General features: G+C 43.7%; 1 protein-coding gene across 1 annotated transcript in view; it reads right to left on the minus strand.

The window, feature by feature from the left end:
* Nucleotides 1-1,068: 1,068 nt before the first annotated feature.
* KCNK13 (potassium two pore domain channel subfamily K member 13) overlaps nt 1,069-14,411 on the minus strand; it is a 59,763-nt gene continuing 46,420 nt past the window's right edge. Inside the window, exon 2 of the mRNA XM_082233843.1 lies at nt 1,069-3,939. Coding sequence (XP_082089969.1) covers nt 3,017-3,939 — 923 coding nt within the window. The 3' untranslated portion in view covers nt 1,069-3,016. The remainder of the gene's footprint in view (nt 3,940-14,411) is intronic.

Consider the following 14,411-nt stretch of genomic DNA (forward strand, 5'->3'; position numbering starts at 1 on the left):
AACTTGCCAAAGCGTTTCATGTCCAAGGACACTTGTGATAAACCCTTGAGAAGTTGTCACTGGAATCCGTGCCAAATCAAATTCATTTGTTGTTAACCATTTACTGTATGGCACAACCCAAAGGCCTCAAAGAGCTCGCATTGCAGTGGTACCTTGGGTTACCTACGCTTCAGGTTACATACGCTTCAGGTTACAGACTCCGCTAACCCAGAAATAGTGCTTCAGGTTAAGAACTTTGCTTCAGGATGAGAACAGAAATCATGATCCGGCGGCACAGCGGCAGCAGGAGGCCCCATTAGCTAAAGTGGCGCTTCAGGTTAAGAACAGTTTCAGGTTAAGTACGGACCTCCGGAATGAATTAAGTACTTAACCTGAGGTACCACTGTACAGTGTATGCACACAGCTTGGTTTACCTGTTGCAGTTTCCCAGATGCTTAAGCCAACCCATTTTTGTGAGCAGAGGGGATTTCGATGTTACTCCTGATTGCTGTAATAACAGTATTCCTGAAGGAACATCTCCACCCCCATCGTTCTTCCCGGACACTGAAGTCCTCCTCCGAGGGCCTTCTGGTGGTTCCCTCCCTGTGAGAAGTGAGGTTATAGGGAACCAGCCAGAGGGCCTTCTCGGTGGTGGCGCCTGCCCTGTGGAACACCCTCCCATCAGATGCCAAGGAGATAAGTAACTATACAGCCTTTAGAAGACACCTGAAGGCTGCCCTGTATAGGGAAGTTTTTAATGTTCAATGCTTTATTATGTTTTTGTATATGCTGGAAGCCACGCAGAGTGGCTAGGGCAACCCAGTCAAATGGGTGGGGTATGAAGAAGAAGAAGAAGAAGAAGAAGAAAGTTTTAACTGTTTTAATGGATAGGTTGTATTCCTCACAGAGGAAAACAAAATCAAGGCTTTATACTAAAAGTGCTCTATACTACTATTCCCCCCCCACCTAATACTTCTAAGCATTATACTTGCCATTCTTGCAGCTGTGTCGTGTTGGCGGCTGATTGCCATTTTGTGATCAACCAATATCCTGAAATCATTTTCTCTGCGGGTTGTTTTCAACTACTAATCGGCAGGTAACAAACATCTTTTATTGTTTACTTCCAAATACATGGCCTTACATTTTGCAATGCCCATTTTCGTTCCATTTCTATCATTTCAGTTCATGAGGCCATCCAATTAGTCCCACGTAATTTCTCAGTCCTTTGGAGAATTACAGTACCTTCTAAGTTAGGGTCATGTTCATGTTGCAACAGCACACTCCCACGTTCTTCCTGTGGTTATTAATAAAAAATTTTTCATAAAGCAGGCCTTAATACGGTTCCCAAATGACCTCTGCTAGCATCTCCTCTCCAAACTGAAACTTTTCTGTTTCCCAAACTCATGGTCTTATAAAGTTATAAAGCTACAGCCTAGATAATAAAATCTCAGTGTTACATTTCTCCTGTTCCTTCCTAGCGGCACATTATATTTTGGCTTGACTGTAAACAGCAAGTCTATGAAATTATTTTGACATGTGTTTGTTCTTGATCATTTCCATGCTTTTCCATTTTACCACCCCTGTTGTAGATTTTGGGAAAGTCACCTTTTTGCAGAGATCTATTGATGGTAGTGATAGCAGTTATGGATCAAGTTTCATAATAGGAGCACTTGCATTTGAAAACCTGGGTGCCTGGTGACTCTACGGGATTTAACTTAAATTTAATCTAGTGTGTCTTATGAAGAAGAAGAAGAAGAGTTTGGATTTGATATCCCACCTTATCACTACCCGAAGGAGTCTCAAAGCAGCTAACATTCTCCTTTCCCTTCCTCCCCCACAACAAACACTCCGTGAGGTGAGTGGGACTGAGAGACTTCAGAGAAGTGTGACTGGCCCAAGGTCACCCAGGAGTTGCATGTGGAGGAGCGGAGACGCGAACCCGGTTCCCCAGATTACGAGTCTATTGCTCTTAACCACTACACCACACTGGCTCTCAGTGGTAGAATATTTTTCCTTGTGAGGCAAAGTTTTGCTATCAGATACATGTGATCCTAAACAGGGCTTTTTTTTCCAGCCAGAACTCAGTTCTGCCACCTCTCAGGTGGGCACCATTGCCATTCTAAGAGAACAAGGGATGTGATAATGGTGAGTTCTGGCACCTCTTTTTCTAGAAAAATAGCACTGATCCTAAAATGTGCAATAAAACTTCTTTTTTTGCACACAAACCCACACATGATACCACTGCATGCAGATCTCCAGATTATGTCTTCCACCCATGCTACACAGTGTAGAATTCCAATGCATGCAGAAAGATAAATGGTCTGGGCAGCTAAGGGAGAAGAGATCCACTTTCCATCTCCAAATGGAGCACACTACTCAGGTGGGCTAGTCACTCTTGGACCCAGTAGCAAATGACTGTTCACTAGTGAAATCAAAGGCAAGTGGCTATTTCGGAGGGGGGGGAGAGCCCTAACCTGTTTTTCTCCAGATGTTGATGGACTACAACTCCCATCATCCCTGACCACAGGGATCAGCTGGGGCTGATGGGAATTGGAGTCCAACAGCATCTGAAAACCACAGATGAGTCACTGCTGGGCTATTCAGCTATCCACCTAAGCGGTTGCTTCCTGCACCTTCTGACACACACAGTTGTTCTTGTACCGCACTTTCTGGTGCACAACATCTCTGGATTGGGACTACTACTGCAACTTAAACTGCTTGCTCTTCTGAGCATTTACAGGACTGAGGTGCCAGCCAAAACAAAGGGAGCTACGCATCTGCATGTTTTCTCTCCATTTCCCCTTGCTCCTAACGCAGGCCTAAACTTAAATACATGCTAAAGAAGCTTGTTAATTGCAGCTACACTACATGACACCACTGGGATGTTCTTTGGCAGGGTCTGCAGGGCAAGGGTGGATCGGTGGCGCAGTGCAAAATGCAAGAGGTCCAAACTGCCAGCAACAACACTAAAGGCACCTCTTCTCAAGAGGTGGCCCACTCAGTTAGTTCTGTCTCTGTGATGACTTTTGACCCTTCATTATCTGTTACCCAGTGATCCCCTCCCAGCGTGGATGTCTCTATCCGTACTGGTCTCTGCCAGCCTGTTGTTCATAATGCCCAAAGCGCCTACGCCGCCAGCAAAACCGTTTTGTCTAGAAGCGACGCTTGCTCTGGGGCAGCCATTGGCACTGTCGGACAACTGTTTTTGCATGATGGCCAGTGACACTTTGTTAGACGCTAAGAGGTCTTTCATCGAGATCATCTCGCCGGACAGCCTGCGCCCATCTGCCTCGCTCTCGAGGACACCATCCGACTCGATGGATATGTTGCGTTGGTTCCGGGCAACTCCCGGCACCACAACATTCCTTCGCGACCGGAAGAGTTTTCTTTGGCACCTATGGCACGTGCTGTCCAGTTTCCTTAATATCCAATTCACAGACTGTTTGATGACAATGGAGATCACGTTAAAGAGGGAGTAGATGCAACAAACCCCCATGAGTACGAACAGGAAATTGCCAAATTGGTAAAGGCCTCGGTTCTCATAGTGGGTGTTCTGGCCACTCACCAGGTCGCCAAAACCAATGGTGCTGAAGGCCACAAAGCAAAAATAAAGCGAGTCCAAATACGTCCACCCTTCCATGGGAGAGTACAGAGCAGAGGCACAACAGGAAACAATGACGGACGCAATGCACAAGATAAGCATGACGTAATATACGGACGGCTTCCATCCTGCCAAGCTGTCCACTTCGGCGGTCCCAGGAGTGTGATGGCTGTCTTGGGCAAGGCCCCCCCTCCGCCTCAGTTGCCTCTCGCGGCAGGACTTCATGACATAGGCTATGATGGTGATCAAGCGCTCCAGGAATAAGTTGAAGAACAAAATGGTCCCTGCACAGCCTATAAGGCCATAAAATATCAGGAAAAGCTTGCCTGTGACAGTGGCCGGTGTGGTCATGCCAAAACCTGGAAGACAAAAACAACAGGGAAAAGTCACGTGGGCAAGACTTCTGAGCAGCACAGAGGAACAGGCAAAAGGGAAAGGGAGGCCATTTTAACATAAGAATCTTTATTTATGTCTTTTGTGATTTTATGTTGTGATTTTATGTTGTGAACCACCCTGAAACCTGTGGGAACAGGGCAGTATACACATTTAATAAATCATAGTCGTCATCTTTAGATATGATCTCAGTAACAGATAGGAATCATCAGAATCATCCATGTAACGTTCTTGAGTGCTTCATAAACTTGATCTAGTATTTGTTACAACAGCCCTGCAAAGGGTATTATCTCCATTTCGCAGATTGGTGGCTGGGTCTGAAAAAGTGTGGTTTGCCCAATGGCACCCAGTGAGTTCATGGGTGAGCTGTAAATTGGAGCTGGGTAGCACCAACAAGATCTGAGAGGCTCTAGTCTAGTCATTCATTTGTGGATGGTTGACTTACTGGGATCCATCTCCTCCTATTCTTAGAGATTTAGAGATTAACTTTAAATGACTTTAAATGACACATTTATCTAAATTGTTCGTACTGTTTCTTCCCATTTTATTACTGTATTTTTCTGTGCATTGGACAAGGCTTTTTGACACAAAAATCATGTCAAAAACTGGGGTCGTCCAATACACTGATAGTGGCATGGGGGGGGGATGCTGCTGCGTGACAGGAGCGATCTGGGGGCACTGGCTGGCGGCGCGCAGCTTCCCCCGATGCCGCTGCGCGTGGGAAACACTCCCTGAATCGTTTCCCACGCACAGCGGCAGCTGGCTGGCTGGAGCGCAACTTCCCTCAATGCTGTTGAGAACAGGAAACGATCTGGGGGGCGTCTTATATACGGAAAAGTATGGTACGTTACCTGCTGGTCTTTTCCATCCTTCTAGGAAGGATGGGCTGGAGGTCACATACACTATTTGGAGGGTAGGTGGAACGGTATTATCCCCTGCACTCATCCATTCCACTATAATTTAAAACAAAACCAGACAAAACAAAAACAGACCCCATAGTTCCCCCAAGAGGGGTTCTAAAAGCCCTAATGGTGTGTACTCCCTCACACAGTTAGCAGTTGTGCAAAAGGCCTCCCTGGCTTGATCCCTGGCTTTTCCAGGTAGGGATGGGACTCATCTGAAATCCTGGAGAACCTCTGTTGGTCAGATTAGACCAGGAGAGAACATCTGGTTCTCTCCAGATGTTTTGTGACTATAACCGCCATCACCTCTGAATGCTGGCTGGGGCTGATGCGAGTTGTAGTCCAACAACATCTGGAAGGCACTGTGTCGGATACCCCTAAATTAGACAACAGTCAGCGAGATGAACCAATGGTTTGACACAGTACAGGGTAACTTCCTGTGTTCTATGCATCTGAATGTGGTGGCATACCTGTAGTACCTAAAGTAAAGTGGATGGCTGTAAGCGGTAGTATCTTTTCTACTGTGAATTGTCTCTTGAGGCAGACTTGCTGGGCTTGTGCCCTTTAAGGAGAAGAAAACATTCCCCCCCCCCCATTTCTTTGGATATTTGGCAACAGTTATATATTTACCCATATTTATTGTTGAAGCTGCTTGCTGTGGTTATTTTTTGTTGATTTAAATATCTCGCGGGGCCAAAATAACAGCATATAAATGTGAAAATCAAGCAATCAGTCAGAGGCGACCGGACTCTTTCAGATCAATCAAAACTATGTGCAGACATTTGTTTCAGTTCACTCCTAGTAACTTTAGATTTGCAGCCTTTGTCTTAAATTCAATCAGAGCATTTGGATTTAGGTCAAGTTTGTGCTATAAATCTGCTTCAATCTAGTACAGTTGCTTGGTATACTGTCATTTATATCACGGGACATAGTTGCTCCTCCTGGAATTGCTGCTTCTTTTTACCTCGGCGGCTTCCAAATGCTTGCTGGCCATTTTTTGTCTCCTCCCCAGCATAAGGAGAACTTGGGATCCGCAAAGAAAATAAGATTTTTCTTTCTCCCCCTTTTCCTAGAAATGGAACACAGTGTCACAAGCCCTCAACTTTGAGATTAGAAACTGACATGGGACTTTACAAAACTGAGGCCCTCATTGGTAGAGAAGAGAGCATAATGATACTAAGAGACAGTTACAGTTTATCTTACATTTTGTCACCCTGAAAGTCTGTAATTTGGGGAGGACAGAGTGCTAGGCTCCCTTTACTTTCCCAGAGTTTGATCTAAGTCATTGCCTCCTACGCTTTTGCTAAACTAACAAGGCAGTAGATAATATTCACCAAAAAGCACATCCCTTATTGCAACGTGATGTCTTTGTCCTGTACATTGAAGAGTGTTAGGAGTTTCCTTTGAGCTCCTGTCTGCGGTCTCTCTTGGCAAGGTTCCTGTGCTCCATTAATTACAGCAATGTTCATGTGGGTGTGTGATATGCTAAGCAAAGTGTATTTGAGTTCTGTGTTGTTAGCCAAAAATAAACAAATCCCTAGATTAATATAGGAATTAGATACTCAAGAGAGTACCACAACTTATATTATTACACTCAGTTTTATTCTGGTAATTTGTATCTTCATTATTTTTGGTGGGTGATGAAGCATAGAGCCACTGTGGTGTTGTGGTTAGTGTGTTGGACTAGGAGCTGGGAGACCAGGGTTCAAATCCCCAATGGACCACAAAGCTCACTGAGTGAGCTTGGACCAGTCATTGTCTCTCAGCCTAACCTACTTCATAGGGTTGTTGTGAGGATGAGAAAAGAAAAGAAAAGAAAAGAGAGAACAATGAACCACATGGAGCTCCTTGGATGAAAGACAGGACGTAAATATAATTAAGTAAATCATTTTTATGCCGGGGGAAGGCAGGGGTTGTGTTTTGTTGCAGCACCTTGATTGCCCTCTATCTTCTTAGAAGCATTCCATTTAATTGGGAGAACTAGTTTGATTGTCCAAAAAGAAGGCTGATCGCTGAAGAATTGATGCTTTTGAATTATGGTGCTGGAGGAGACTCTTGAGAGTCCCATGGACTGCAAGAAGATCAAACGTATCCATTCTTAAGGAAATCAGCCCTGAGTGCTCACTGGAAGGACAGATCCTGAAGCTGAGGCTCCAATACTTTGGCCATCTCATGAGAAGAGAAGACTCCCTGGAAAAGACCCTGATGTTGGGAAAGATGGAGGGCACAAGGAGAAGGGGACGACAGAGGACGAGATGGTTGGACAGTGTTCTTGAAGCTACAAACATGAGTCTGACCCAACTGCAGGAGGCAGTGGAAGACAGGAGTGCCTGGCGTGCTTTGGTCCATGAAGTCACGAAGAGTCGGACACGACTAAACGACTAAACAACAAAGCTTGATAGTAGCTGGAAAGTCCCTTCAAAAAATTCAAAATTACCTCCCTCCCCAATTCCGCTTTCCTATGAAGAATGAAGAGGTCAAATGTGCAGATAGCACAGGCACTATATGTTATGATTTTTGACTACCTTGAGTATTGTGAATGGGTCTATCACCAGACAGCTGACTGGTGATCATGGACTTTAGGTAGAAAAGCTGCAATTTTCCTTAAAGGCTGTTATTATCCTTTGGGTGTCTCAGCCTTCAAATCTAAATTAGGCCAGAATCAGAAGTTTTAGCTGGATTTGGCTGAAACTGGGACAAAAGTGCTATATGGAACCTTAAGCATCATCAGCAAGTACATCGCCTGCTTTAGGAGTAAAATTGCTTCTAAAAACCCTGGGTTGGTTAAAAAAGCTGAGTGTTATGTTGGTTAAAGGAGCATAGGGACTTTCCCTTCCTCACATAGAGCTACAATTCCCAAAGTGGTTTAACAGTCAATCTCTCTTCCCGGGATGTCTGATACCATAGTATTTTTGTGGCTTTACTGTAGGCTTCCTCAACCTCAGCCCTCCAGATGTTTTGAACTACAATTCCCATCATCTCTGACCACCGGTCCTGCTAGCTATGGCTCATGGGAGTTGTAGGCCAAAAACAGCTGGTGGGCTGAGTTTGAGGAAGCCTGCTTTACTGCATATGGGGAAAATGAACATCTTACATTCTCTGGCAACAATCAAGTTTTACCAATGTACAAATGCATTGCCTCAGGTCAGTGTCTCCAGCACGGATTGTGCAGTGGGCCAGAGGGCAGGGGAGCACGTGCCCATACGCGTTCGCACATGCTATTTCCTGCACACTTCCGGGTCAGAGGAGCACCAGAAATAGCTTGTGTGCATGTGCACAGGCCTCCTCCGACCTGGATGTGCACCGGAAATAACGCATGTGCAAATAATGCTTGCGCATGTGCACAAGCTGTTACTGGTGCTCCTCCGACCTGGAAGTGGGCAGCCGCGCAATGCAGTGCCGGTAAGAGCGGATGGCGGGGTTTGCCGCGAGCCGGATAAACGAGTCCCTTGGGCCTTATCCTGCCTGCGGGCCTTAGTTTGGGCCCCCCTGAACTAGATGATCCTTGTGGTCCCTTCCAACTCTATGATTTTATGATTCTGTGCTCTGCTTGGAAACCTGCACAGCAACAGATATGGCAAGACAATGTGAATCTCTAGTGTTCTCCCATTACAAGGAAGCTGACCCTGTGAACACCCTGGAATGTTCTCCTGCTTGGCGAAAAGAGGAGCAGATCTGTTTCGTAAGAACATTCACCCAGCATCAAGCATTCCCAGACTGAACTCTTTTGTGTCTCAGTGGATTTCCTGCATCAGCCAGAGAGGTTGGACTTGATAGCCTTTGAGACACACCAGAGTCACAGGGTCGGAATGTAATTATTTCAATTCATTTCCATTTCTCCTCGTGGTGGACATGATGATATATGCACGACTGTGTGGCGCAGTTGTTCCTTTGTCTTTGTTCTTACACAAAGGAACACTGCACTCACTTTTTAATAACTGGGCTTTTTAAAAAAAGACTCCAATTTAAATGATGCATGCACACAAACAAACAAACAAACATGTAAACAACTGGATACCCTTTCGCTTGATTATTAAGCAAAATATGCCTGCTAGAAGTAACATATGAAACATCCCCCGCACTGAATTAAACACCTCCGCTTCTTTATCAGAATATTCTGTCAGCACAGAGAAATGGAAATACAGGATGCTAAAAAGTATCAGGTGTTTGACGATGGGCTCAAGTATGATGAAGTGAAGATAGCCTTCCTTTTCTCATTTACAGAACCATTACTGCTAATCTGTGCTCATTTTCAGAGAAAAATGAGCACATTTGCACTAGTTCACATCCACATGGGCGAAACGCTCCTTCCTTCCTTCCTTGCTTTGTTATTTGCCAGATAAGGCCACAGTCACACACCATTTAAAGCACCATGATGCTACTTTAAACAGTCATGGCTTCCTCCAAAGAAGCTGTAGTTTGTTTATCTAGCTCACTGGTGGAGAGCAAAGCCACATTAGAAAGACAAAATATTTTTGCTCATGTTTGGCTTTATAAATTAGTTATTAAAATACTGCATTAATTATGTGGCACGTAGCAAGCCAGGAAAATACTCCAACAACTGAAAATGCAACACACCCATGATTTATCCAAACACTTCCTTTCCAAAATTAATTGTGCGGCTTCATGCCAGTGTACTACTCAATAACTCAGTTTCCCCAAACGCTTTGATTAAAAACATATTACATGTTCATGTTCAACACATTACGTTTCAAGTTTAAAGCACCATATAGCATTCCAGCAAGAGCCCAAAGGGGTTTTGTGGGCAGGTGTAGGAAGTATAGATTAGGCAACCAAGAATCAGGACCATGGAGAGCTCAGACTTTGATTTAAGACTGGATTACATACGGTATATGACTTGCAGGCATACAGTTGCTCCTGCCGTGTTCTGGTGGATTGTTTGCTTATAGACTGTCCCAGAACAAAAATCTCTCCAAAAAAACACAGCAGAAATTAAATACAACACTAAAATGTTAAGATAAAAATGTGAACATAAAATGCAATATTATTCTTATCCACCTTGGTAGCTCAGTTGATAAAGCATGAGGTCAGGGGGAATTTCCCACTTGGTTCTTGGCCAGGAGTGGCTATTTTGTACGGTTTTATTGTTTTAAATATATCAGTTAACTGTTGTTGTTTTTGCTGTTTTCATCACCTTGAGACAGTTGCATAGAAGGCTATTCCCATCTGGATTAACAGAGATCATATGTAGAGTCATCTTTCAGAATAGGTATTTTTTCTCTAATATTTATGCAGGTATGCTCTATATGCAATTACTACTTGATTGTAAATAGAACCTCAGGGTGGTTTTCAAAAAACCCTTCAAACATTCAAATTAACAACTAAAGAAATTACAAAACAATAATTCAAATCTACAATAAACTAAAAACAGATGAAAACTTCAAAAAGAGCATATTAAGATATGTTTGTTATTATCAAGAGAATAACAATCTCATTTATAAACAATGCATGATGCTGCTCTTAGGATACCTATGATTTATAAAATGCCTTAAATGACTAGGCTGTAAAAAATGAAAACATTTTACATCACTGTAAAAAAATGAAACTCTGAACCCACTTTAACTGAAAGGAGGCTGCATTTTAATGTTGTATTTTAATCTTGTTTTTAAGTTGTATTTTAATTAATTGTTTTTATACCTGGTGTTAGCTGCCCTGAGCCTGGTCTTGGCTGGGAAGGGTGGGGTATAAATAAAAAATGATTATTATTATTTATTAAAGGTAAATGGACCGCTGACCATTAGGTCCAGTTGTGGCCGACTCTGGGGTTGCGGCGCTCATCTCGCTTTACTGGCTGAGGGAGCCGGCATACAGCTTCCAGGTCATGTGGCCAGCATGACTAAGCCGCTTCTGGCGAACCAGAGCAGTGCATGGAAATGCCGTTTAGCTTCCCGCTGGAGTGGTACCTATTTATCTACTTGCACTTTGACGTGCTTTCGAACTGCTAGGTTGGCAGGAGCAGGAACCAAGCAACAAGAGCTCACCCCGTCACGGGGATTCGAACCCCCGACCTTCTGATCGGCAAGTCCTAGGCTCTGTGGTTTAACCCACAGCGCCACCCACGTATTATTATTATAACCCCTAAATACTCTTGCATCACCCCTCTTAGTTCTGGCCAAATGATCATGTATAAACCAGAAAGGAAAGTTCACATTTGCACAGCAACACGGGAAGCTGTGAATAACCAAGAAGAGTTGACAAAGACTTGTGAAGTTTCAGGGCTTGTCCCTACACAGTAACAGCTGTTAGATAATAACCTCTAAAACCTGACTGAGTCAACAAGTCCCTAGGCCATGGCTTCTCAGATATTGACATAATGTCTGGATGCAGCCAGTAGGGACTTTTGGTGTGGCCATCAAATCATCTATTCACTTTGACTGGCATGGAATATGACTGTGCTGTGGCCTCATAACATAGCAACAACCCTGCTGGATCAGGCCAATGGCCCATCTAGTCAGTATCCTGGTCTCACAGTGACCAACCAGATGCCCATGGGAAGCCAACAAGCAACAGCTTTTCCCCCACTTGTGATTCCCAGAAACTGACATTCAGAGGCACAATATCTCCAATAGTTGGGGCAGAACATACTACCATTACTACTACTAGCTGTTTGTTTATTTATTAAATTTGTATACCACCCTGTACCCGTAGATCTCAGGGCATTTGTGTCTCTTATACTACCTAAGTGGTACGTTTCCAAGCACAATTCAAAGTGTTGTGCTGACCTTTAAAGCCCTAAACGGCTTCGGTTCAGTACCTCGGCTTACATATGCTTCAGGTTACAGATGCTTCAAGTTACAGGCTCCGCTAACCCAGAAATAGTACCTCGGGTTAATAACTTTGCTTCAGGATGAGAACAGAAATCATGCAGTGGCAGCGGGAAGCCCCATTAGCTAAAGTGGTGCTTCAGGTTAAGAACAGTTTCAGGTTAAGAACGGACCTCCAGAACGAATTAAGTACATAACCAGAGGTACCACTGTATACCCGAAGGAGCATCTCCATCCCCATTGTTCTGCCCAGACACTGAGGTCCAGCGCCAAGGGCCTTCTGGCAGTTCCCTCGCTGCGAGAAGCCAAGTTACAGGGAACCAGGGAGAGGGCCTTCTCGGTAGTGGCACCGGCCCTGTGGAACGCCAGATGTCAAAGAGAGAAACAACTACCAGACTTTTAGAAGACATCTGAAGGCAGCCCTGTTTAGGGAAGCTTTTAATGTTTAATAGGTTATTGTATTTTAATATTCTGTTGGAAGTCACCCAGAGTGGCTGGGGAAACCCAGCCAGATGTGCGGGGTATAAATAAATAAATAAATAAATAAATAATTACTACTACTACTACTAAGATTTTTTCCTTGGCTAAATCGACAGCCCCCGACAGCCCCCCACCCAAGGCCTAAATATTCTAATATGATCCAAAGCAATAGTCATCCCCAAAATTTGTTCCCCACAGATCTCTTAAAATTTGCTGAGGATCTTGGTGGAAGACTTAAGGATTTTTCTGCCCATTACAGCTGTGCTAGGTGCTGCATGATTTTTAACTGTATTTTTACAGACGTGCCATGGACCACTTGAATGAAGCTCATGGAACATTGGTGAGCCACAGATCAATTTGGGAACACCTGATCTAAAGAAAATATAACAGGGTTGTTTGCACAAATAGTTTCCCCAGGAGTAAAAATCACCACCCCTTAGAACATGGGTCGCCAACATTTTGGGACCGGTGGCCACATATCAAATTTTGGGAGAGCTGTGGGGATGCCAGCCACAAAATAGCTACAATGGAGAACGTGGCATCACACAAAATGAGCGAGACAACCACCTCTGACAAATTTATGCTTACTGCAGGAAGTCAGCTATGTTTTGATTGTGGAGATCACAGAATACTGATCACACACACAGTGTTGCTATCTAACTGGGAGCATTCCTCAGATGTGTGTGTGTGTGTATGTGTGTGTGTACATCACACTCATTCGTCATTTCACATAAATTGCTTAGAGGTTACCCACACATTTTGTCCCATAACTTTCTTTCTAGGAGGGACAGAGATTTGCTTTTTTAAAAAAAATGAAAAATGAGTTTGGGAAACCTGCCAGTGGCACCAGTGAAAACCTTTGTGGGTACCAGGACACTTGAGGGTGCCAGGTTTGAAATTGTGACCCTTGCCTTATGGCTTAGAACAGATATAAAACCAACTGAGAAATTATTAGTAACATATGCAGCAGCATCCCCCCTTATCTTAATCACAATTTATTTGACGTCTGTTGAACACTAGCTCTAATTGGATGCAACAAAATTCAAACACCCAGTCGGAGTAATGGGAAGGCAATTATATTTGCATTTCTGTATTTGTGTCAGACAGCAACATAATATGAATATAGAGATATTTAGTTTTGATTTCGACTTTGAGGAATAAATTAGTTCTAGTTTTTCCTGCAGATTCAAGCAGAAAATTTCATCAGTGGAACAGCTACATATTAACTCTGTATTTGGATGTTAACAAACCACTACATTATCTTCCTAATACGACACCCAGCGGCCTAGGTTTGAACCCAAGGCACTGAAATCCAGTTGGGTTCAAATGTTGGCTCTAAACTTTGAAGATAAAGGTTCGATCCTCACTTTATTATAAAGCTCACTATATGGGTTTTGTGAGGAGAAGCTGCCCAGAAGGAGAGATTAAAATCTAATAAACAAAAAGTGATAAATAATAATAATGTGTGTATACTGCCTTATTTATTTATTTCATATAATTTATACACCACGATAAAACAACAACAACCCTGCATAATAAATAAATAAATAAAACTATATCTGTAAACCATGTTTTCATTTCATGAAAAAAACTTGACAAATGTTTCCCCTTTTTCTATCATGTTCAAGTCTAAAAATCAAATAGTCTTCCATTAGTGGTGACTTGGATCTCTAAATTGTATGTATAGAATAGATGGGTTAAGTCTCCCTCTTTCTGGCATCTGCAACAAACCCAGAGCCAGCCAGCTTACTGTTATTGTCCTTGCATTAAATAAGAGCAAAGAAAGATGTGTGCTTGGGGACGCGGGTGGCGCTGTGGTCTAAGCCACTGAGCCTCTTGGGCTTGCCGATCAGAAGGTTGGCAGTTCGAATCCCCGCGAGAGGGTGAGCTCCCGTTGCTCTGTCCCAGCTTCTGCCAACCTAGCAGTTGGAAAGCACACCAGTGCAAGTAGATAAATAGGTACCACTGCGGTGTGAAGGTAAACGGCGTTTCTGTGTGCTCTGATTTCCTTCACGGTGTTCCATTGCGCAGTTTAGTCATGTTGGACACATGACCCAGAAAGTTGTCTATGAACAAACGTCAGTTCTCTCAGCCTGAAAGCAAGATGAGTGGCGAAACCCCATAGTCGCCTTTGACTGGACTTAAGTGTCCAGGAGTCCTTTACCTTTTACCTTTAAACAGAAACCTCTGGCTGAATGTGGCCTACTCTACATCAGTTGCTCTGCCCACTTTTGCCTCTGGTCCTGCTCACCACCAATATGAAGCTCCTGG

This window comes from Podarcis vaucheri (assembly GCF_965113315.1).
Source record: "Podarcis vaucheri genome assembly, chromosome: 1".
Lineage (NCBI taxonomy): Eukaryota > Metazoa > Chordata > Lepidosauria > Squamata > Lacertidae > Podarcis > Podarcis vaucheri.